Raw genomic sequence first — 25,267 nt, forward strand, 5'->3', positions numbered from 1 at the left:
TGTATCAGCATGAACACTTAATGCCAGTGCCAGTCAGGTCTAATTGGGATTAACCTTTCTGTATTTACTACTACTCATAAACCTAGATGGAATTAGAGGGAAGTGCAGTCAGCAAAGTATCAGTAAATCAACAAACAGAAATAATGTTAGAAACACTTCTCCTAACTATAACATTCATGTAATGCTTAAATTAACCTAAGTAAACTATGAATTACAATTGGGTTTGTGATTTTTTTTTTTTTTAATTGCCTATTCAGGTATCTTGTCATTTTTTTGTACTAAAAAATGTTCCCCCTAGACAGGACCACTGAGAAGCAAGAGACTATTTATGAAGATGAAACAATGCAATTCACCACTTTGGATAAACTATGCTCAAATATACACAACTAGAGAATCCACCTAACAATTCCAGCACCTGTAGGTGCTCCCTAGAAAACCAGAGCATTTTACCTCATGCTAAGCATGCAAGTCTGAGTCTCAAACTGGGTAACCTGATTTTCACAAGTGCTAAGCACTGCAGTTCCCAACAGACTGTAGTAGTAGTTGTGGATCATCATGACCTCTCACAATACAGTCAGTTAATTCAGGAGACTGATTTGAAGTACATAAAGTATGGAAACTTAAGCAAGTTTACTTAACCACTGGAAACTTCCAATTAGTTGCATTGTACTTTATGTTGAGGAAGCTGTATCTTAGTAGAAATAATGGCTATTAGAAATGTAGCCTGATAGGATGTGTCTCAGCAACAGTAAAGAGTGACTCCCACAGTTGGAGATTTAATTAATTTGGTCCTGTTTGGATCAGCTGTATGAGTGCTTTACTGAGGAAGTTTGGTGTCTTTTTTTTCTTTGCTTGAAATTAGAAAAAAAATAGGGTACAGTAGAAATCAATAAGATACTCATTTGATATCATGCAGAAATAAATTCACCCCTCCCTGATTACAAGGAAGTCAGAAAAAAATCCAAACCCCTCTGGTTTATTTGGGCTTAAAAGTCTGTACTTTTCAGAAGACTTAAGGAAAATGAAACGAAGCTGTGGCCCATTGAAATAGTCATGGTTTCCTTCAGGACCTTCTTTGAAAAAAAGTCAGACACACTATTTTCATTCTATTCTTTTTAGTTCCTAAAGAATGAGATCCTCCATAATTCCTTTACAGGGTAAGAATGGGGCTCCAGTTGTTTTTGTCCTTTTTTTTTTTTTTTGAAAGTCAGGAGGGAAGGGGATTAAGAACAAGTATATTTGCCCAGTACACAAAATATCTCCAGAACAGATGCATCTGTTTCTATGGTAACTATGACAACATACACCCAAATTTTAAGAACACTCAAAACATTTTTGTGCAAGTTATCAGAAAGATTTAACTTCTTTATTACATGTTCAGAAATTTCCACTAGCTCTTAAGTCATCTTGAGATTTCAGCCTCTGAGAACAACCATTATACTGCACACAACAGAAAGAGTACAACAGACAGGTTGTTTAGAAATTAATTTACAAATGCATGCCCTGCTGCTTAGAACAACCATGGCGCAAAACCTTACCAACTCTCAGTTGGCTGCACTGATATGAGTTGACTTTTTGACTTCATTTACACTATGAAGTCAATTTCTCCAGTAATGCTTCTATTCCTTTTACATTTTTATTCAGCTTCAACTTTGGGACAAGCTTTTGCAGTCCTTTTTTGACTGTATTTGCCACTTCTTGATCAGTGCTCCGGAGAAGGCTACAAGAAACAGGAAAAAAACACAAGGATGTCAAAGGTCAGCATGTAGGTCATGGGAAAAGAAGCTGTCCATGTAAGGAAACAATAACTATTTAGGAATAATACAGTTCAGGGCAGATTTTACTACCTGCTATTAGAAACAGATGTAAAAGTTTCCAGAAAGCATGAAACCCCAGGTGAGAACAAAACCAACACAGAGTAAATCAGACTGGAAGGAACTGCAGACTCCTACTCAAAGCAGGTTCAAACATTGGATCAGACCGGGCTGCTCAGGGCTTGAAACATCCCAATGCAAGAGACAGCCCAACCTCCCGGGACCTCAGCCCCACCGTTCGGTTGTCCTCACAAGGAGAAGCATTTTCCTTGTCTCCAGCCTGAGCCTCTCCTGTTTCAGCTTGTGCCGCTGCCTCTTGCCCTCCTGCCATGCATGCACTGCTGTGAAGAGCTCAGCTCTCTTCCAGCCCCTCCAGTGCTGGGGATGCTGTTAGGTGCCCCCAAAGCCACCCCTCCCTCAGCCTCTCCTCCCAGGCCAAGGGATCCAGCCCACAACTATGTGGGTCACACTCCATTAAAATCAGTCCAGTTGTTATCTACCTTTCTTGTAAAGGGAGTCCTAAAACTGGATGCAGTGAAGTACATCTAATACACATCAAGTACTTCCACTATCATAATTCCATGCTTCGTTTAGTGCAGGACTACAGTGCGTTACCTGTTCTATGCTTTTTCAGACATTACTTTTGGAAAACAAATCAGCTTTCGCAGATAATTTTTCTCCCCCAGGAACAAGGATGTTCATTGTAAACTGTAAAATACTATTAGGAAAGAAAAAGCTTCTGCACTATCCAGATTAACCTAGGCTGTGATTGTCCTTCTCCACCTCCTTTGGGTAACAGAGAGATATTCTTGGATTAAAAAAAACCCCAACAGTAGAGGTAATGGCACACCTAATTTGCTGCTTCAATATGAGTGAACACCACCTAAAAAACTTCGTGTCTTCTATAGCCAATGTGTGCAATCCAGAACAGAATTACAGGTTGCACTGGCATACAAATAAACTAAGATCAGAAACAAACTGTAACATCATGTACTGGTACCAAGCAGGCTGCTGCATGATACTACAAGTCTTTCCAATCCCTAGGATTCTTCCAAACAGTTCCCAAATTTGCAGCTACCTAAAAGCTTGTTTCTTGTCTGCTTTTTAAACAAGGATTAGACATGGCAAGATGAATTGAGTAAGACAGAAAAAGAACTGATGTAGCTTAAGGTGAGATTTAAATTTTGCCTCCTTAGGACTCCAAATCCTGTGCAGGATGGCAACACTACAGGTAGTAAAGCATGGAATGCCCATCTGAAACAACCACTATTTTCAGCTACGTTATTGCTAGATTTCTATGATTAGCAACTTCTAGCAGCAACTTCTGTTACACTTTTAGCTATGACAATACTACTTAATCAAGAGGCCTTCTTTAAAACTGAATTCAACACAGATGAGGGTGACACTTTTTCAGCTTTTCTGTGAGTCATGTACCCCTGACAACAGCAAGAAATTCAACATTACTGACAAAGGATGCGGTGAACATATTGGTACTTAACACGGAGAGATTCACATGGTCCACCACCAGAGACAAAGAACATACAAAGCAGCAAGACACCCTGAACTGCATTTTATATATTTCTAAAAACACATTTCATCTGCCAACAGCAATACATGTAAAGCTGCTTTCAAACTCTTGGTATCCATAGATATTTCAATATACCATATGTTTAATGTAGAACTTCTACAAGTCTGATAATACAGCCAGAAGACCAACATAGTTTTGTGTGTTTTGTTTTTGTTTTTTTTTTTTTTTAATTATTATTCTGAAAGTTCTTCTAAGATCTGGTAAGCAGGCACCTATAAATTTTGTGAATATAAAAATACAACTTCTACGGGTTACAAAAGTGACATGAAAATCAGTAAGTTATTTGGCGATGTATTTTTTTATCAATTTTCTACCCCGGTGTAACACTTAATTGACAAATTCAAAAATACTGAGGAGAGGTCAGATGTATAAACATAAATAGACCAGCATCCATGACATTCAAGTACTTACAACACTTGATTTACATTAAGCTGGATTGTAGTATCTGCAAAGAGCCCTCATTACCTTAGGACTCTTCATGCTTGTACTAGGTCAGAATCAGGCCCCAGATCTTTTAATAAAAATCAAGTTAAAAGCAGGTAGGCCAATGAAAGGAGAAGATCCGGAGGATACCACGCAACTAAGCAATCCAGCACATACAATGAACTGCTTATAACTGGTGAATAAGCTTATATGACTAGAAAGACAAAAATCTTCAAATGGACTGACTAGGTAATTCTTAGTTTCAGATCTGCACATAAGAGACAGATGGCTTCTGAAAGCCAACAACAAAACAAAAATCAATAATAGCTTCAGGAAGAACTGGTAGCATCTAAAAATTACCTCTAAGGGATCTGAGCTCCTTTATGACAAAATAAGTACCTCAATATTTGTTTTTAAATGAAAAGTTTTAAAAAAACTCAACAATTATTTTATGTAAAAAAATTTTCAGCTATTATCTATATACTAGACTAGACTAACTTACCATTGCTGTATTATTTAGGTAACATCTCCAGTGTATGCAGTTAAACAGAGATTAACTACTATGTGTTAGTGAGGTAAGCAGGCGTCACATGAAATGGAACAAAAGCAGCTGGTCATGTTTGTGTGTTCTCAGCTGCCCAAACAAAAGGGCATCATGCCTAAAGAGTCATCAAGAGAAGTTAAATCTGCATCCTTTGTAGTTTGAATTAAAAAAAAAAACAAACTAAACACAAAATTCCAGCAAACACTCCTCTCCCATACTTTTATGTCTCTTTCCAGTTAGGTGAGTATCAGTATTGGTGAAAAATGTTCAAATGACAATCTTGGAGATAAGCTCCCCTCTTTAGTAACAAAGCACACTTGTCAACTTATCAAAGCCTCACTCAGTAGTGCCACAAGTAATAGCAGAGACAGGGAAAGATTGACATTCCTCACAGACTTTCCCATAAAATACACTGCTCCGGTACTGTATTTTGCTAATAAGCAATTACTAGTTTCCTGTTTTTTCTGTAAGACTTCAAAAGGTATAAAGATACTGTTGTCATGGTGACAGCCAAACAGTTATTAAAGTGTTATACATGGAAAAAATTCCACTAATGTACTTTGCAACTTTATTTGGACAATCAAAATAGCTCAGTACATAAACCAGCAATGCCACAAGTTAAATGAATCTCCTCAGCCTTAAGTTAGGGGAAAAAAAGTCCAAGCATTAATGCACTGTCACTGAACAAGCCTTCATAACAAATCTCTACTGAACATCTGTGCACAGCATCAGATAACTTAAAGGCATTAGGTGCATTTATTGAATTCTAGAGGAGGCAAAGAAGTGTTATCATTTTAGCAGCTGAACAATCTTAGCAGCCAGATCCATATGACTATTATGAAGTTGCATAAACTGGTTTTCTATCTGGATTGCAACTACTCTTCTACTACCAATTCCTCCCACTAGTGCTGTGAATGATAGTGACTAAACAAAGAATTGAACTCAAATTAACTAACAGAAGTCCTGTTGGTGAAAACAGCTTTTGATTCGCCTTGAAAAGGAGCATGAATGTCAAAGTAGCCTCACTCTAAAGTCATAAAGAGCACAGATGGAAAGCAAACAGCAAAAGGAGTCTAAAGTAACTTTAGGAGAGCAAGAAGTGGGCTGGAAAAAGGAGAAGAGGTTTTTATTTCTCAAAATTATGTTGTCCGAGTTGTTCGCTGATTTTGGCTCAGTTCAAGCCTTTACGAGGAGTCAGCAGCACAATGGTGACCCAGCAGTTCCAGAACACAGACCACACACTTCGGGCTAAAGACAAAACCTTGGGTTTCTATGACCTGACACTGACAGGTGGTTACAAAGTGAAAACAGTGATGATTAACGCTATTTGCATCTGATAAAACAAAATGTTAACATTAGTCAGATTCCTGTTGGGTCTCTTGATCCCACTAGTTGCACAGTTCATAGCTTTGAAGTTGTGAGCCAGTTAGCTCATCATAAGGCTTCACATGATCTATTATTTTGTACCATCTACTCCAAACACTTCTACTTTGGTATGAAGCATGCTTAGATTCCATAATTAAGGCATCAACACAAAGCAGTAAGTTACAAAAAAAATATTCGGGATTCTTGTATGCTGCCACCAGTCACAAGTACTTCAGAGTTAATTATTTTAATGTAGCTATTTGTGGAGTGCTTTTTTGAGAATTTGGTGCTTGTAAAACACGACAAGACATGGTATGGTAGGCACAATTCTAAAAATAAATTTGATTTTTAATCTTAAGATTTTCCAACGCTGAGCTACTTCCTAGTACTGCGAAAGCCTGAGCTCAATGAACAACCTATGGAAACTCTGGTTTGAATTTTTCCAGCACCCTGTTCCATTGCAGACTTACTAGTGGCATGAAAGACAGTACACATTGAAGGGGAAAAAAAAAAAAAAAAAAGAAGGCATTTTGCTGGTAGAATTTCAACTAATGTTCTCTTAGCTGTTCAAGTAATTAACACTGGAACCTAATCAGAAATAGCCATGTGCATTACATACCAACAAAGAATAATGGCACCTCGATTTACTTCTGCCCAGGTCTTCATATTCTCAATACCAACACGCTCCACCAATGTTCTTCCAAAGCAAACTGTAAAACGTGGGAAAGGGGTAGGGAGAAGAAAAAAGTTAGACAGTATCTTTATCCAAAGAAGCCTGTTAAAAGTTCTCTGCAGATGTGACTTAATCAAATAGTTTTTAGCCACCAAGTATTCACAAAGTTTTGTTGTTACAAAATAATTGATTATTCTAAGCAATTAATACCTTTATAGATGTTTGACTACTTCCAAGCATTGCTTAAAATTAGTTAGACAATAGCAGCACTGTATGACAATTTACTAGTAGGCAATTTGAGTATTAATTGTCATACTAGTATAACAATTTACTAGCAGGTAAACTTGCTGTTTCTTTTTTAAAAGGGTGTCAAAGACTATTCATGACTTGAAGGCATTCACTCCCAAGAAAAACTTGGTAAGAACACCACCAAACACAAGAAATAACTATATGCAATACACTTATACATACACACCTCTACTGAGAAATGCTAGGTTTTAAAATACCTGACTCTACAACTGAAGAAACAGAATTTGCACAAAGTTAATTAAAACTTCAGAGCCAATCATTTATTAATGCACGAAAACCATTAGGAACCTTGTTTCTTTCAGCTGTACTGATGCTACAGGGCTCTGTTTCTTCAGTAGCTTTGAAAGCCTAAGGTGACTTGCAGATTCATTACACTAATGGCATAAGCAAAATAAAGCACCTAGGCTGACCTCAAGTTCGCAGCTGATTTTGAAGAACTGAACTTTAGGAAAACTGCTCTTACAACTTGTATGCTGAACAAACTTCAGTAAGCAACCCCAAAAAACCCCAACAAACACCAACCTCCAACCAAAGACTGAAGCTATTTTTCACTGTCCCTTTAGATCGTTATTCCATCTGAAGAACAGGTCAGTTTTTATTCAACTTGTTCCCTATGTGATAACAATTTACTTGTTTTTTAATGCCAATTCCATAAACTCAGAGTAACAGTTCTGAATGGTGCACTCTTTGGAGGAAAACAAAGAAATCAAAGGGAACAGCTTGCATTTAAAATGGGAATTGCACAGGGTTAGCAGAGATAACTATCATCATCTCAGTTAGGCTAGTCGCTGAAAGACAATCATACAAAACTTTCCCTTTGCACGCTTTTAATCATCCACTCAAGAGGCAGAAAAACAGCCTCCTTTCAGAAACATGAAACTCTTATTTTTAAAGGAAACAGTAGATACCTGAATGTAGTAAGAAGGAAAAAAAATTCAACAAGGTCTGATAACTCTAATTTCTAAAAGAAACAAGCTCCCTACACAGAGAAATTCCTTCCAGATTATACTATGTCATCCCCACCTGCTTTCATTTTTTGAGGTTTTTTTTGTATGAGAAAAAGCAATCTCTGTTAGGATATGGTGATTCACACAAGATTTTACAGTTATGTAATAAAGTAAGTTTAAAAGCTAAATTAAAATGAGAACATCTGCACCAAATCTCTGCCTTCTGGGATTTAAAATAGCAAAGACGTCCTATTTTTGTATATGAATTATTGTCATAACAGTTATAAAGCATTAAGCCAGCACCACTAACGAAAACAATAAAGACGACAGTTAGGCTCACAAGCACTAATAAAAAAGTTTTCCTGTTAAGAATTTACTTTTTCTATTATCCTTTAAATTGCTGTGTAATTTAGCAAAACTATCAAGACATTTTAAGCACAGAAATGAACCCTGTCCCAAATACACGATAAACCCGAGGAAAAAAACAGGCCAGTACTTGCTCTACAGAAAAAGCAAATATATCCTTGGCATTCTGTTCATATAACAGTTCACAACAGCAAAGAGACAGCAGCAATAGTATTAGAGAAGATGTTAAATCTTCCATATATTATATTCAAAGAAATAAATGCAGCAAACTTATTTTAGGTCAGATAACCGATTACTCTGAAGTAATGATTTGATCAAATAAAGCTGAATTCCCAACATACCTGCTTTTCCACTCTCTCTCATCTTTTCGTCTTGCTCTATTAACCACTTCAAAACTAGATGGCCTGCTGGATGTTCTGCAATGTGAAGCTTTAAGGGGAAAAAACAAACCCAAACCAAACCAAATTATTTAATGATGATGTTTCAAAATGCAGTTACATGTCTGTCCACGAATATTCCTCCTTGATTTATACACTCTGCCCTGGAACACCACATCACACTGCTCCATTTAGTCATCATCTATGCAAATACCAACAAGCTTGATGCAAGTATCTGAATACTTACTTAAACTGACCAGTTTATTTTTTACCACATTCCCTGTAACACCTGACTTCCAGTAATATAAACCATTATCAACCAATGTTTCACCCACCCTGAAAAGAATTTCATGCTTACTGAGCAGAATCTCTTGGTCTGGCTGCCTCTATAAGAACTTCCAGTTTCCACATTTGCACTGAAAATTCACTACAGTATGGTTCACATAAAATCACAGAACATGTAAGTAGTTCATGTGAAATTCTGCAAAATGCCTATCTTAAAGAAGGGGAAAGACAGAGCAAATTCAGCACAACTACAAAAATCTGGAGGGCATCCATCTTAGAAGTAATGTGCACAGCATTTTTCATTTTCTAGCCTACGGACACATAGCTGACAGAGCTAAACTCAAGGAAATAGGGGAGTGGCACACTTTGAAGGGAAGGTCATACTGTAAAGACAAACAGCTATTATCCAAGATCTTTCCTTGCATAGAGATATGCATACCTGAAAGCTAGAAGACCCTATCATTCTCAGTGTAAACAATAAAATGAAGTATAAAAATTTACTAGCTGCTTGATGGCATAGTGATGACATTAAAAGACAGCCTGGGTAACATGATTGTCAGCTACCTTCCCACAAAGTGTTTAAAGCAGTTCTGAAGATTCAAGGACTACAACTCAGATGAAATACATCTGGAGTGATGAAGGCTTGAGCATGCAATAATAATAAAAAAAACTATGACAGGAAAATGTCAGAAAACAGAGACCATGTCTAATGTATCAGGGCAGTACGCTGATGTCTTACGTGAAGGGAAGTCAGCAGACTTCATTTTAGTAACACAAAATAAGCAAAGACTCTGCAAGATCTCAGCATCTTCCTCTCAGTTACACTACCTGCCCATCAAGGCCACCTGGAACCAGCTCTTCTGCTGCTAAATTAGCAATTGCATCTAGTGCAGGCTGGATGTCACCAAAAGCTGTTCTTAAGATGTCAGCAACCAAGACAAAGGTAGCTTTGTCTGTCACTACTTCTTGGGTATGTTCTTGCAAATATTCAAGTAAAGGTGAAGAAATGGCTTCTAGGAGCTCATGGCGGCGGAGTTCAGTATTCTTCTTACTGATGAAAGACACAGCACATTACTGTAGAAGACTTGCTCCATATGCACATCAAGCAACAAGAAATTCAGAACATATATGCTATTTGAGACAGCTATAAATTATTGGAGGATCAAAATAAAGCATTATTCTTCTCTCTATTTCACATACACTTAAACACACATTGCACACACATTTTAAGAACACATGGAGCGAGAAAGCATATAGTGTGTAAAGCTGACTGCCAGTAAGCCTCAGAGTTTATTGTTAACAATAACTTAAGCTCTTATTTATTCCCTATTCATTCTGTTATCTCAACTACTGAGATTATTTAACAGCTCACTAATCATCTAAAATTGCTCCTTCATCAAATGCAGATAAGCAATCTCAATACCAGAGACTGAATTCAAATTAACAATTTCCATTTTTATCACTAGATTTTGAGATACACTTTTATGCAACTCAAAACACCAATAATGCGTATTAAAAATTTTCTGCTATGTCGAATTTGATATATGATTTTAAACAAAGAACACATCACAATTTTTGCCTTTTACAGAGGGGGTAAACCACTGATCACCAATACATTGCTAGTCACCAATCATATATAAACTTTAAAACAAAAACGTAAAACCAAGGACTACAGATTAACGTATCTAGTAATACTTCTGTATCATTTTTATATATTTACATTACTTAAGAGTCCAGAAGAGTTCATGCAACTTTCTGTCATGATCGGTTTGATTTCAGCTTTTCTTCATAATGTATCTACAGAAAACAACTTAACCTTCATATTTAAGTTACCTATAGGCATTTCCATCTCCCTGTTGCAGCAGTGTGATGATTTCTGGAACAAAATGTGCAGGGTCTCTAGGACTTAGCAAATACAACAAGACCTTCTTTCCGTATTTGTTGTTTATTATATTGGGCAAAGAAGCATTTATTTCCTGTAAAAGTAAACAAACAGCAACAAAACACTAATGAAATAATAGTTTTGAGCCATCAGTAATTATTGATAGCCTTTCAAACGCAAAGCTTAGGAAAGGAAAACTGCAGACTATTAATAAGATTCATATCTGCTTGTAAAATTAAATAAAAACACTCTAATCAGAATGAAAGTTTGGAGAAGCGAAAGAAATAAAAAAATATTACAGATGCATCAATGGCACTGATTAGAAAACACTACAAAAGGACAGGATTTGTTTTCAATGATACATGCAAATACAAAGAACACCACATATTCTGGTATGTCATATGTTATACAAATACAACCTCAGTAAAAGTCATAACCTCAGCAGATCAGACAAAGAATCACCTACCACATCACCTAAGAGTCATCACTGACAGCATGCTGACTTTCAAGAGTGTGTATGTAAATACCTAGACAGCAGTGACAGTCCATGGAAAGGAAAAGTCCATCTTAAACTGATGACAGAATGTTCACCAAGAAAAATTAAGTTTTGATAATAGAATAAAGCTGACTTCTGCTGGGCATATTATTTGCTGTTTTATTTGAGCTTTAATAGAGAACACCAGGCATTCCCCAGATGTCAGTTGTTGGCTACGAGTAACCACTTTGTAAACTACAGAGTGGACAGCTCATACACTTGTGCACTAATATGGCTGAGGAAGAAACGCCTTAATATGCAGAGGAGCTTTCTCACTTACAGAAGCATGCTGCTATATTCAGATGAAAGCATCTGTATTAGCCCATTTGTTTGTACTCAAATCTTTGTCAGCCTCTCAACAAATGCCCTTTCATACAGCAACATGCATTTTATGCAACTTCCAAGTTAACACTGGAGAATCCTGAACACGATCCAGGTCCTCACCAAGGCAGCAGACAGCAGTCTGTTGTTGCGGTCTTCACTACAATTGCCTTAATACAAAGTCCAGATCCGATTACAGCTAATATACCCAAGAAACAAAAGCCATCTCCACACTGGGATGCTTTCATTTCTTCCACACCCAAAGATGCACAGACTTGGGGCCATGTCTTGATGCTAGGGTACAAACACTATACAAAGTTGCTCATACTTTTTAAAGCAAACCTCATCATAACCACTTTCTTGTCATATTCCTCCTCCACATGCAAAGTGTTTGCCTCATCTTTACCTCCCTGCCACTGTCTCTCAACCTGTCAAACCTAAAAGCTATAGCATGAGTACAACTATAAGTACACTACAACATACACATCAATGTTAATTATCCTCTTTGCATGAAAACTAATTGTGCACTATGAAATTTTTCATCAGTGTGAAAATACAACTTCATGGTAATTTACAGATTAAAACATCTTAGAGAGCATAAAATTTGTATGTAAACATAATCTTAAGTATTTAATAGGGTTTCATAAAGTGTTTATAATTTTTGGAAGGAAGGTGCAGATGCATTCCAAAAGGAAGCAGATGGAGACTAGATCATACTATCACACACACACACACACACAGAATCACTAGGTTGGAAAGGACCTTTAAGATCATCAAGTCCAACCATTAATCCAGAACCACCATGTCCCCTAAACCATGTCCTGAAGCGCCACATCCACACGTTTTTTGAACACTTCCAGGGATGGCGACTCCACCACCTCCCTGGGCAGCCTGTTCCAATGCCTGACCACCCTCTCAGTGAAGAAATTTTTCCTAATATCCAATCTAAACCTCCCCTGGCGCAACTTGAGGCCATTTCCTCTTGTCCTATCACTAGTTACTTGGGAGAAGAGACCAACACCCTCATCGCCACAACCCCCTTTCAGGTAGTTGTAGAGAGCGATAAGGTCTCCCCTCAGCCTCCTCTTCTCCAGACTAAACAACCCCAGTTCCCTCAGCCGCTCCTCATAAGACATGTGCTCCAGACCCCTCACCAGCTTCGTTGCCCTTCTCTGGACACGCTCCAGCACCTCAACATCCTTCTTGTAGTGAGGGGCCCAAAACTGAACACAGTATTCAAGCTGCGGCCTCACCAGTGCCGAGTACAGGGGCACAATCACTTCCCTACTCCTGCTGGCCACACTATTCCTGATACAGGCCAGGACGCTGTTGGCCTTCTTGGCCACCTGGGCACACTGCCGGCTCATATTCAGCCGGCTGTCAACCAGCACCCCCAGGTCCCTTTCCGCCGGGCTGCTCTCCAGCCACTCCTCCCCAAGCCTGTAGCATTGCATGGGGTTGTTGTGGCCAAAGTGCAGGACCCTGCACTTGGCCTTATTAAACCTCATACAGTTGACCTCTGCCCATTGATCCAGCCTGTCCAGATCCCTCTGCAGAGCCCTCCTACCCTCCAGCAGATCAACACTCCCACTCAGCTTGGTGTCATCTGCAAACTTACTGAGGGAGCACTCGATTCCCTCATCCAGATCATCTATAAAGATATTGAATAAGACCGGTCCCAGAACCGAGCCCTGGGGCACACCACTCGTGACCGGCCGCCAGCCGGATTTAACGCCATTCACCACAACTCTCTGGGCTCGGCCATCCAGCCAGTTCCTCACCCAGCGAAGAGTAAACCCGTCTAAGCCACGAGCCGCCAGTTTCTCCAAGAGAATGCTGTGGGAGACACTGTCAAAGGCTTTACTAAAGTCCAGGTAGACAATGTCCACTGCCTTTCCCTCATCCACTAGGCGGGTCACCTGGTCATAGAAGGAGATCAGGTTGGTCAAGCAGGACCTGCCTTTCATGAACCCATGCTGGCTGGGCCTGATCCTTTGGCTGTTCTGCAGATGCCCTGTGAGCACTCTCAAAACCAACCGCTCCATAATCTTCCCTGGAACAGAGGTCAGGCTGACAGGCCTGTAGTTCCCAGGATCCTCCTTCCGGCCTTTCTTGTAGACGGGCGTCACATTGGCAAGCCTCCAGTCTTCTGGGACCTCCCCTGTTAACCAGGACTGCTGATAAACGATGGAGAGTGGCTTGGCAAGCTCCTCCGCCAGCTCTCTCAGTACTCTTGGGTGGATCCCATCAGGCCCCATAGACTTGTGGGTGTCCAGGTGGCTTAGCATGTCCTTGACTGCTTCCTCCTGGATTATGAGGAGTACATTGTGCTCTCCATCCCCGTCTTCCAGCTCAGGGGGCTGAATATCCTGTGGATACCTGGAGTGGCTATTAAAGACTGAGGCGAAGAAGGCATTAAGTACCTCAGCCTTGTCCTCGTCCTTGGAGACAATGTTCCCCGCCATATCCAGTAGGGGATGGAGATTCTCCTTGCCTCTCTTTTTGTTGTTAATATATTTGTAAAAACATTTTTTATTATCTTTCACAACTGTGGCCAGACTGAGCTCTATCTGGGCTTTTGCCTTTCTAATTTTGTCCCTGCTTGACCTAACGAGATCCTTGTACTCTTCATGAGTTGCCTTCCCCTTCTTCCAGAGGTGATAAACTCTCCTCTTTTCCCTGAGTCCCAGCAAAATCTCCCTGTTCAGCCAGGCCGGTCGCCTTCCCCACCAACTCGTCTTACGACACATGGGGACCGCCTGCTCCTGCGCCTTTAAGATTTCCTTCTTGAAGACTGTCCAGCCTTCCTGGACCCCTTTGTCCTTCAGGACTGTCTCCCAAGGGACTCTCTCAACCAGTGACCTGAAGAGGCCAAAGTCTGCCCTCCGGAAGTCCATGATAGCAGTTTTGCTGACCCCTCTCCTTACTTCGCTCACAACTGAGAATTCTATCATGTTGTGGTCGCTAAGCCCAAGACGGCCTCCGACCACCACATCTCTCACCAGTCCTTCTCTGTTTGTAAACAGCAGGACCAGCAAGGCACCTCCCCTGGTGGGCTCACTCACCAGCTGCATCAGGAAGTTATCCTCCACACACTCCAGGAACCTCCTAGACTGTTTCCTTACTGTCCATTCTACAATTCCATGTAGGTGAAGACAGACAGCTAGAGTGTTCTCACGTTTCAGTCATCTATCTGTACCCATTTTTGAACAAAGATAAAATTATTACATGGATTTGATCCAGAATGTTGGCTGTCATTTAATTATCAAAATATTGAGTGAAAATGATGAGTTTTGAGAATTAATGCACTTTAATGGTTTCAGCATGCAACCAAAAGTCTCCAAGTACTTTTTCTTGTTTGAAGTCATGGTGTAATACATTCAGGCCTGTTGCCATATTCCTGAAAGTTTACCTTGAAGTATCACTTTGAGATGCGACTTCTGCATAAGAAAGGAGCTAAATGTGCTAAACCATCTTTTTAGAATAAAAAAAATTTGCAAAATAAGGACATTCTAGGCACAGATATTCTTGACATTTTAGGTTTGGCTGCCAAATGTGTAAGGTGACATCCTCGTTCTGAAGTTTTCCACCAATTTAATCTCTTGAAATAGTAGCAGAGATCAAACTTCTATGACAAAAGACATTGACTTTAAAGAGATTCCAGTCATCCATTAGCCAGAATGCATATGTACATAAAAGGTAATTTTCAGCAAGCACCGAATCTAGCTAAAAACCCAGTTCAAATAAATAACTAAAGAGAACATATGAACGTGCCGAGGTCTTCTATGAGAAAAGAAAAATAATGATACACAAATATAATGGAACAGAAAAGGTGGAAAGGAATTAAATGGTTTGGAAAAAAGCTGAGGGATTCCTACTCTCATCCTCCTATCCACTGACAAACACACTGACACTCACACTAAAACTATTTAGGACACTATTTTAGGAAAAATTCAATTACTTACAGATATAATTAACTGTTTCACAAGTTTAGTGTCATCGATGCAATCAAATGCTGCCAGCAAGACCAGATGAGAAAATTCACCCTGCAAAAAGGAAACATCAGAAACGACACACAGTCAAGTTCTATGAACATACTAATTGACTTAGAATTTGCTTGTGGTTCATACTGTGTTCTGGTTGAGACACTCTCAGAAATGTTGATTCTATTTTCATAGAATGAGAGAAGCCCAAGATTTAGTCCTTCTCTGAAAGCAAGGCTTGTTAAAAGCAGCATGTTGCTAAAACAAAGGTAGATTAAGTTGATCTGCCATTATAAATTGATACACTGCTTTATCACATCCAAGCTATTAACCTAATCCTATTGTTTAATCACCATTTGAAATCATAGGATTTGCCTCGCAGGAATATTTACATACAGATTTTATTTCTATAGTGGATTTGCTTAAAACGGAGATAAATCAGATACCACACTTTTGGAGATCATGTCTCTGCAGTGAGCCATACTGTCTCTACTACATTGTTGGAGAGCAACAATGGATGTTGGAGAGCATACTCAAAAGGGCACAGCCCAATTCACTGATATGTCAGTGAAACTATGTCAAAGGAAGACAGACCTTCAGTGCTCCAGTGCTGTTTTAGCTATTATTTACCCACTCTCTCATATTTCTATGTAATATATATTTTATAAAATAGAACAACTAATTTATTCTGGTACTAGAAAATTATGGAAACATTACTTAGACCAGTGACCTCCAAAGTGAGATGCACAAGACAATCCATTGTGGTGCCATTAATAAATATATAAAAATAACCACTAGTTATCTTTATCTTATCCTTATAAAACATACACAGAAATATAAATTTTTAAATGTATACTAGTACATGTATATAATTTATACATATATTGGGGATGCATGCTCAGGGTTCTGTCATCAAAAAAGTTTGGAGACCACCTATTAGTAAACAGAACAATAGAGCAACCAGGAAGGGAAGAAGTTTAGAAAGTTGGGAGTGTTGAACTGCTGGAGGGCAGGAGGGCTCTGCAGAGGGATCTGGACAGGCTGGATCAATGGACCAAGATCAACTGTATGAGGTTTAATAAGGCCAAGTGCTGGGTCCTGCACTTCGGTCACAACAACCCCATGCAACACTACAGGCTTGGGGAGGAGTGGCTGGAGAGATGCCTGGTGGAAAGGGACCTGGGGGTGCTAGTTGACAGCCGGCTGAATATGAGCCGGCAGTGTGCCCAGGTGGCCAAGAAGGTCAATAGCATCCTGGCCTGTATCAGAAATACCGTGGCCAGCAGGAGTAGGGAAGTGATTGTGCCCCTGTACTCGGCACTGGTGAGGCTGCACCTCGGATACTGTGTTCAGTTTTGGGCCCTTCACTACAAGAAGGACATTGAGGTGCTTGAGGGTGTCCAAAGGGCAACAAGCTGGTGAGGTGTCTGGAGCACAAGTCCTATGAGGAGCAACTGAGGGAACTCAGGTTATTCAGTCTGGAGAAGAGAAGGTTGAGGACAACCTTATCGCTCTCTACAACTACCTGAAAGGGGGCTGTGGTGAGGTGGGTGTTGGTCTCTTCTCCCAACTAACTAGTGATAGGACAAGAGGAAATGGCCTCAAGTTGCGCCATTGGAGGTTTAGATTGGATATTAGGAAAAATTTCTTCACCGAGAGAGTGGTCAAGCATTGGAACAGGCTGCCCAGGGAGGTGGTGGAGTCACCATCTCTGGAAATATTAGAAAAACGTGTGGATGTGGCGCTTCAGGACATGGTTTAGGGGGCATGGTGGTGTTGCATTGATGGTTGGACGTGATGACCTTGAAGGTCCTTTCCAACCTTAATGATTCTGTGAAATCACTTGTTTCAGACACTACAAAATAATGGTTGATGAACACTTACCGTTGCTATTTTTTCAATGTATGTCTTCATAGTTTTCACAATAACTTTTCTGTCCTATCCAAAAGGAAACAGAAAACATGAATAAGCCAATAATGCTAGTGATTCTGAATAACTAAATTTTTATTTGCACCTTCAAAAGGATAACCTTCAATTTGCTTACTAAAGGAAAGGCTATCTACCGAAGTCTCACATTTGTAAACACTTAGAAACAATATAAAGAGTTAAACCTGAACTGTGAAAAAGATTCAATCCCAGGGAGGGTCTGTGATATGTTTACAAGCCCAGCCCACCAATGGGAGATGTCAAAAAAGGTAACTTGGGAAAACAACAAAAAAACCCAAACAACAACAACAAACACCACAAAACCACCACATATGTTCACCTATATCTTGTTCATTACTTACAGAAGAATGCACTTCAACTCCTCATTTGGAAAGAAAATTACTCAAAAGGACCTGAAACTTTAAAATAGCAAGGACTCTAGCCTGTTGCAAAACCCCTTTACTAGGCAAGATTTTTTTGGCAGAAAGTTTGCCCAGTGCTTGTACTTTTGGCTCTTACAATCAGTGCTCAGTCTTTAGACCCACTACTACCCCTAGATCCAAGCAACTTCATATTTTTCTACACTTCCACAAGCAGACAATTTTTAAGTTGTTATTTTGTTTAACAGAAAAAGCTTTGAGGCATTAGAGGATTTCCAAGAGATGATGGCATAAGCTATACCTGAAGTATTTCAGCGTACTGTATCAGCAGAAAAAACTAAAATACAGTTCCTATAATATTTTCTAAGTCTTGGCATTCCAAAGCCAAACACCATCCCACATTGAGTTCCTTACTGTCTTCTCCCTAGTGCCAGTTTCACCTGCATTAAGAAATCTGTGGGCTGAATGAATGGCCAATAATCTTAAAATGGAAAAGCTTTGTGTCACCTCCAAGAACTCTAAAAGAACCGCTAAAAATAAAGGGAGATACTTTCACTATAGAAGTGCTAATGACAGCATTTGATTTGTGAAAAAATACTGCTTATGTTTGCCAATAGGTAAAGCAGGGCCACTTTTTAACCTTGCTCTCAAATGCTTAACTGCATCAAAATGTGCACTGGCAGAAGGACCCATGTGAGCAATCATACTTACAGGCTCAGACTAGACTATTATTAAAAAGGACTGGGTAGACAGAAAGCACACAATACCTTGGGAGTACCATGCCATAAGCAGTGCATCGCTACTCGGGCTCCATCATGAGTGTGTGCCAGGTAGATGACAGCCTCTCTGATAGCTTCTATCATTTCCTGGGGAAGAAATGGTGATAAAGCAAACAGGTGAAAGAAGAGGCCTGAGAAATCTCAAGGTGAGTGGGGGAGGACATGGAAAGATTTTTCTTCTACTCACGACACTACAGAAAGCATCACTGGTTCTACAGAACCACTCTCATTGCCTTGATCCATGAAAAAAAGCCTCAAAAGGAGTCCAGACAACTGTAAATGACATATGCTTTCTCCCCTCAAAACTACACTGTTCACCATATTCATCCTACAAAATTGGATGAACTGTATTGAAGCTTGTTAGTTGTCCTATTACAGACAATTCAAGGAAGGGTGCTCAGAACTGAGACTAAAGTTAGGAGACAGAGACAACCGTTCATTTAGGAAGAAAATCTTTGAAAGTGGTGCAATTGATTTATACATGCAGGGTATTAGCCAGAAAGCAAGAAGAGCTAAGAGGTCATTTAAGCACAAGGTGATGTTATAAATCAGATATGAAAAGATTCAGACAAAAGTTAGTCACATGAAAGGAATGAGGCTTGGAACCACCTGACAACACCATCAGCCAAAAAAGAAAAAACAAATTAAAAACCCTCCAAGATTACTAGATACTACTTCTGTTACTATCTGACAGATTTCTTTGTTATGGATCTCCCATCTATCTCCCTTTCTCTCCCTAGTTTCTTCTCACTCCCTAGTCACAGCTTCCAAGCATTTACCATTTATTTAGGAACTGCTCAGTCACAACATGATAGGTGTCACTAGCTATAAGCACAGGCAGGAACAGATCTACAAACAGGGTTTCCAAACCCCAAAGAGGATATCCATGTGTATTGGGTTAGCATGGGAAGGCTGGGTGGGGGCCAGGCAGGCTTGAGGGGTGGCTTCTGTGACAAGCTGCTAGAAGTTTTCCCTGTGTATGGTATAGTCAATGCCAGCCAGCTCCAGGACAAACCCACTGCTGGCCAAGGCTGAGCCCATCAGGAACGGTGGTAGTACCTCTGAGATGACATAGTCAAGAAGGGGAGAAAAAAAAAAAAAATGGCACACAGCAATCACAGCCAGGGGAGGAGTAAGAATACGTGAAACAACTCTGCAGATACCAAGGTCAGTGAAGAAGGAGGAAGAGGAGGTGCTATAGGTGCTGGAGCAGAGATTCCCCTACAGCCCAAGGTAAAGGCCATGGTGAGGCAGGCTGTCCCCCTGCAGCCCGTGGAGGTCCATGGTGGAGCAGATACCTGCATGCAGCCCCTGGAAAACCCCATGCTGGAGCAGGTGGATGCCTGAAGGAGGCTGTGACTCCATGGGAAGTCTGCACCAGAGAAAGCTCCTGGCAGGACCCGTGGCCCCATGGAGAGAGGGGCTCATGTTGGAGCAGGTTTCCTGGACGGACTTGCAACCCCATGGGGGACCCACACTGGAGCAAGGCTGCTCCTGAAGGATTGCACGCCATGGAAGGGACCCAGGCTGGAGCAGTTCATGAAGAACTGCAGCCTGGGGGAAGGACTCATGTTGGAGAAGTTTGTGGAGGATTGTCTCCCGTGAGAGGGACCCCATGCTGGAGCAGGGGAAGAGTGTGAGGAGTCCTCCCCCTGAGGAGGAAGGAGCTGCAGAGACAATGTGTGATGAACTGACTGCAATGCCCATTCCCTGTCCCCCATACTGCTCAGGGGAAGGCGGCAGAGAAATCAGGAGTGAAGCTGAGCCTGGGAAGAAGGCAGTAGCTGGGGGGAAGGGGTTTTAAGATTTTGTTTTAATTCTCCTTACCCTACTCTGATTTGATTGGCAATATATTAATTTTCTCAAGTAGAGTCTGTTTTGCCCATGACAACAATTGCTGAATGATCTCTCCTTGTCCTTATCTCGACCCACAAGCTTTTTGTTACATTTCCTCTCCCCTGTCCAGCTGAGAAGGGGAGTGATTACAGCAGCTTTGGTGAGCACCTGGCGTCTAGCCAGGGTCAACTCACCACAACATCCTACCATTTCTACACAAAAAGCCAAGCAAGGAGGAAGAGAGATGCTCTTACTCTCCAGATTCACACAAGACTGTGGATCCAGAAGCATTCTCTGGCAAAGCATTACATGGAAGCATGCACAGGAACCTTTAATTAGGTAAGATCTGAACTCAGAATAGTCCACGAAGAGCCCACCCCACTACACTTAGCTCTGGGTTTGTTTACATTAAAATAAAGAGTTCAGGAGTCCAGTCCAGCAAGAGTAGGTAAGAAACAGCAAGTCTAGAAGGCTCCACCTGGCCTGGAGTGAGATGGTCCTGAACTGCAAAACCAGGGCAAGGCTAAAGGGCACAGCTTGAGACAGGTGAAGTCAAGCAGAATACCAGCTTACACAATGTCATATCACACAGATGGATTTAGGCCTTGTTTTTGCAAGAATGGCTGAAAACTGGAATTAAATACAGACATATGATACAGGCATATGGCTTGGTTCAGGAGGAGGCAGAAAACAAAGTTTTCACTGCTTACAGAAGGGCTCAATCTGACTGTATGTTGGTCGAGAATTTTTTGGACAATGTCTAGAAGTGGTTAAGAAACTATACACTGGAAAGCTAAACTACTGGAAGCAATGTCCCTGGCTTTAATTATTCTCCAGCTATCCAGAAGGACCATTTAGCATGGGGAGAGAAAAAAAAGTAATTCCATTAGATTTTTTTAAAATTTAAATTCAAATATCACAAGCACTATTGCTTTAGTGTGAAAGTTCACTGACTGTGAACCTCCATGCAACACTACCCCCCCACCATCTAACTGGAATTAGCATTTACAGTTTTACACGTCTGTCAAGATGTGTATTTTTATCTAGTTACCTTACAACATTTTAATGACAAGATTAAAAACATTCCACTTAGAAGTCTAAACACGACAAGAAACAAAACATACTTACGGATCTTTGTTTTGGAAGAGCGTAAATGAAAAAGTCCAAAAATACTTTATGTACCAGTGAGTGCTTTATCACAGCCTCTCTGTATTTGGGAAGAGGAAAGTCAGCAACAAGTCCCCCACAAGTAATGGTTTTAACATAAGCTGGCAACACTTCATTTGTATTTAAAAAAAAGAAAAAGTTCAGCAGTGTGTTGTACAGAAAACATATAGTCATTATGAATTAGATGTTTAGCATTTACAGTATGTGGAAAATTCCACCAAAACGTAGAAATTCTAAAACCTAGCAAAATACTTTCTCCTAGAGACCACTGGAGAAGCTTATCCAATAATGGATCACAGAAGCACACCACACTGGGATTTCTACCAATTGTTTGATTGGGGCAGGGGACACTTTAGTTTATGGAAATGAAGTTCAAAATTAAGGTATTTGTTATGACACTTCAGACAAAACCAGAGTTACTTACACACAGCAATGTTACAATTTAAGAGAGTATCAGTATCACTATCTGTACGTCAGAAACAAACTGGTTCATGTTAGATTGTCACACCTTCAATCAGTTTTTGTCCTTACTTTTGTGCCATTGGTGTAAGAATCTGTTTCATTTCATCCAAAATGGCCTCTCTCTTTCCAGGCTGAGCTTCTAACACTTTATCTAGTGTTGGGACAACTGGTGTCTGAAATGAGTGCACAATCAAGTGTTTAATCATATCCGGTAGAGTATTGAGTTCATAGAAAATTATGATTTTTTAGTCCTTTTTCAACAAAAATGCATTAACAGTATCAGAAACAAAAGGAATTTTCTGCAAAACTAACAGTTTTTACAATTTTAAAAGTAAAATGCTTATCTATTTTGAGTATGTCAGAAGCTGTTTACTTAAGCTGCTATAAATTGAATACTCATCATTAGCAAACAAAAGCTACTTATATGGTCTGAGCAGTTTTTTGCCAATTATGGTCAGCTTTTCATGAGACTGTCAAAATACAAGGTAAAATACACAAAATTGGCATTGTGTGAAGGGACTCCTGAGCTAAGCAGAAATCCTGCATGTCAGTATGCATATGTCAGAGGGCAACACAAAAACACATCAATGAACTGAGAAGTTAACCAAGGCCCAGGAAATTCCAGTTCAAGAACAGCAGAGAGGAGGAATATACACCATATACCAGGAAATACTTCTGTATTTAAGGTATGTCATCTGAACAGTTACACCAGTAACTCATGTAAAAGAACCTGTTGTTAGAAGAACAGACTGACTAGACAGAAAATTAGAAGAAATGTATTTTTAACTGTCCCCTGCTGGGGGGGAGATGAGGGGTGGAGAGTTGGAGGCAGGAAGAGGAAGTGAATAACATTTCAAAATTCCAGGAAATTCCACATCTCATTAAGGATTACATCATAATTTCTTATAAATCCACAGGTTTGCACTGCGATGTAAGACTACTTGAAGCACTCATGTCAAGAATGATAGAATGATGGAAGCTAACCCTGCACTTTATTTCAGAAGCTGTTTTACTCCCAGTACAAATTACAGCCCACAAACACAGCAAACATACCTTTCTATCAGTGTTGCAAAACACTTTACTAAAACTTACAATAACCTATAAAGAAAAAAAGCAGTACAGTTCAAAAGTGAGGTGTTAATTTCTTATAAAATTTTAATAGAAAGCTTGGGTAGAAGTGTGCTGTGTTGTACATTGGGGTACAAAAGTCACTTTAGTGTAGTTAATAACTGCATAAAAAAGTTTTGTACTTTGTAGCAAACAAAACTATTTGCACCTCTAATGGAAACCAACCTTCAGCGAGCAAGAAAGAAAAACAGAAGTTAAAAGAAATGAGGTTGTACTTTTAAAAGAGGTTCTCACTGCCTGGTGAGGATCTACATCTAAATGGTTTCAAGAGAGTTCAGACTCAAGTCCTATAGTCTCCATGGGAAAAGAAAACAAAGCCAAAAATTAAGCCTAAAAAGCATACTGTATACAGATACAGGTACATTCTGCCCACAGTCAGTTCTCACGAGACTTAAGGCAGTTCTGACACAAAAGGCATCTACAGCATTAATGGAGAATTAAGCCTAAATCTTAGCTCAGCACAGATGACCACTTCAGGATAGACACTATGACAGTACAATAACTGCAACTATATGATACTAGACCATCTTCGATGAGCAGAGCAAGCTCATACACGAATATTGTGTATTTTTCATAGTTCAAACTGAAAAACCACAACAATTTAATCTAGAATAGAAATGTGCCAGTAATCATAACATTTAAACATACTAGACTACATTTGGACAGCTGACAAAGAAATTTAACAAAAGAAATATCGGTAAGATAGGCAAGGTATTACTAACACAACACATTAGATGCTAAAACACCTTAGACTAGAAAGTATTGAAACGTCACCTTGTAAACCTGGAAAGTGTTCCCATATAGTTCTTCTGTTAGCATACTCCTCTGCTCCAGAATGGCTTTGTCATTATATGCATATTCCACTACAGCAGATGCTTCAGCATGACGGAGCATTTTTTTCACATTGCCTTTAAAACTTTTTATTATTTCTGCAATTTGTGATTTTGTCCTGTTTCACAAGGAAAGAGAGATGGCAAGAAGTAAAACATTAGGGACAAGCTGACCTACCAACAGTTTCATTTTTGGAAGCACATTTAGATGAAAAGTTTCAGCACAGAAACCAGGAAATATATGCATCTGTATCAGCCTTATGGCATTTATGAAAATGTGGTGAGAAAGCCAGGGATACGAAGAAATCATAAGGCATTTTGAGGGGAAAAAAAAAGAAACCAGTGGACAAATTCTACAGAATAAGGGACGCCTTCCTAAAACACTAATCAGAGAAAATTTTTTAAACCCAGTTTTTTGCATAAGGCAAAGATCAACTTCGAGCATATATTTGAGCGCTTTTTTGGGCATATGTTTTCCTCCATGTGTACAGCTTTACTTTCTTGCAAAAGGAAAATTGCTGTCAGCAATACCAGACACTCTGTCTCTTCACTATTATAAAGATGTTTCCAGAGACATTTTGTTATTCATCATTGATGCACTAGAGATTAAGAGCAGCATTCACACTGGAAATGAAACAATGCAACACACCTAAGCAAATTCACTTCATACTCACCCATACATAAGAAACTTCTTCACAATATTTTTGGAATATTTTGACTTGCTCAACTCTACTAGGCTATCTAGAAGAAGGGAAAAACATTCAGCTGGTTTGATTTTTCACTACATTAACTCTACAAAAAACTTATTTAAATACTGGCATCTTGTTAAGAGCTCACTAGGAACCATGCATCACTTCAGCAGAAAGTTAAAAATATTCAAGAGAAAACAATATGGCTTGTTTTAATGCATCCTAACAATACAGAAGCATATAGGTAAAATGTAAATGGGCAGAAAGTACCTTTCAGTTCCTCAAACGTCTCTTGCCTTTGCTTCTCATTACCATACTGAATAAAGCACTGGATCACACGAGTTGAATCATGTGCAAATGCCAGCTACAGGACAGAGATATTTCATCATCCCAAGGCATTCAAACAGCATTATGTAACAAATTTATTTTAATACACTTGCTCTCTGATATGGTTTTATGCCATATATAGCATGTAATGCCAGTAACAGAAGTAGCTATCTGTTTTTAACAAATTAAGGCTTTTTTACTGCTTTACAAGTACTCTATCATAAACAAAATATAGACAATTCTTGTAGGTACTGACAATTAAGGACATGCATCAAGGTTTTAATACTGAAAGAGAATCACAAAATGGTTCTATCTCGTTTTCTTTCATGTT

At 39.6% G+C, this 25,267-nt stretch overlaps 1 protein-coding gene across 1 annotated transcript in view; it reads right to left on the reverse strand.

Moving 5' to 3' along the window:
* Window positions 1-1,027: 1,027 nt before the first annotated feature.
* PUM3 (pumilio RNA binding family member 3) overlaps window positions 1,028-25,267 on the reverse strand; it is a gene marked incomplete at its 5' end in the record, with an annotated part of 29,573 nt that continues 5,333 nt past the window's right edge. Inside the window, 13 exons of the mRNA XM_082013287.1 lie at window positions 1,028-1,720; window positions 6,354-6,444; window positions 8,371-8,458; window positions 9,520-9,742; window positions 10,525-10,667; window positions 15,395-15,475; window positions 17,297-17,350; window positions 18,486-18,584; window positions 21,462-21,540; window positions 22,032-22,135; window positions 23,865-24,039; window positions 24,595-24,661; window positions 24,880-24,973. Of these exons, the coding sequence (XP_081869413.1) occupies window positions 1,591-1,720; window positions 6,354-6,444; window positions 8,371-8,458; window positions 9,520-9,742; window positions 10,525-10,667; window positions 15,395-15,475; window positions 17,297-17,350; window positions 18,486-18,584; window positions 21,462-21,540; window positions 22,032-22,135; window positions 23,865-24,039; window positions 24,595-24,661; window positions 24,880-24,973 (1,428 nt within the window). The 3' untranslated portion in view covers window positions 1,028-1,590. The remainder of the gene's footprint in view (window positions 1,721-6,353; window positions 6,445-8,370; window positions 8,459-9,519; window positions 9,743-10,524; window positions 10,668-15,394; window positions 15,476-17,296; window positions 17,351-18,485; window positions 18,585-21,461; window positions 21,541-22,031; window positions 22,136-23,864; window positions 24,040-24,594; window positions 24,662-24,879; window positions 24,974-25,267) is intronic.

This window comes from Phaethon aethereus, assembly GCF_964289735.1.
Source record: "Phaethon aethereus genome assembly, chromosome: Z".
Lineage (NCBI taxonomy): Eukaryota > Metazoa > Chordata > Aves > Phaethontiformes > Phaethontidae > Phaethon > Phaethon aethereus.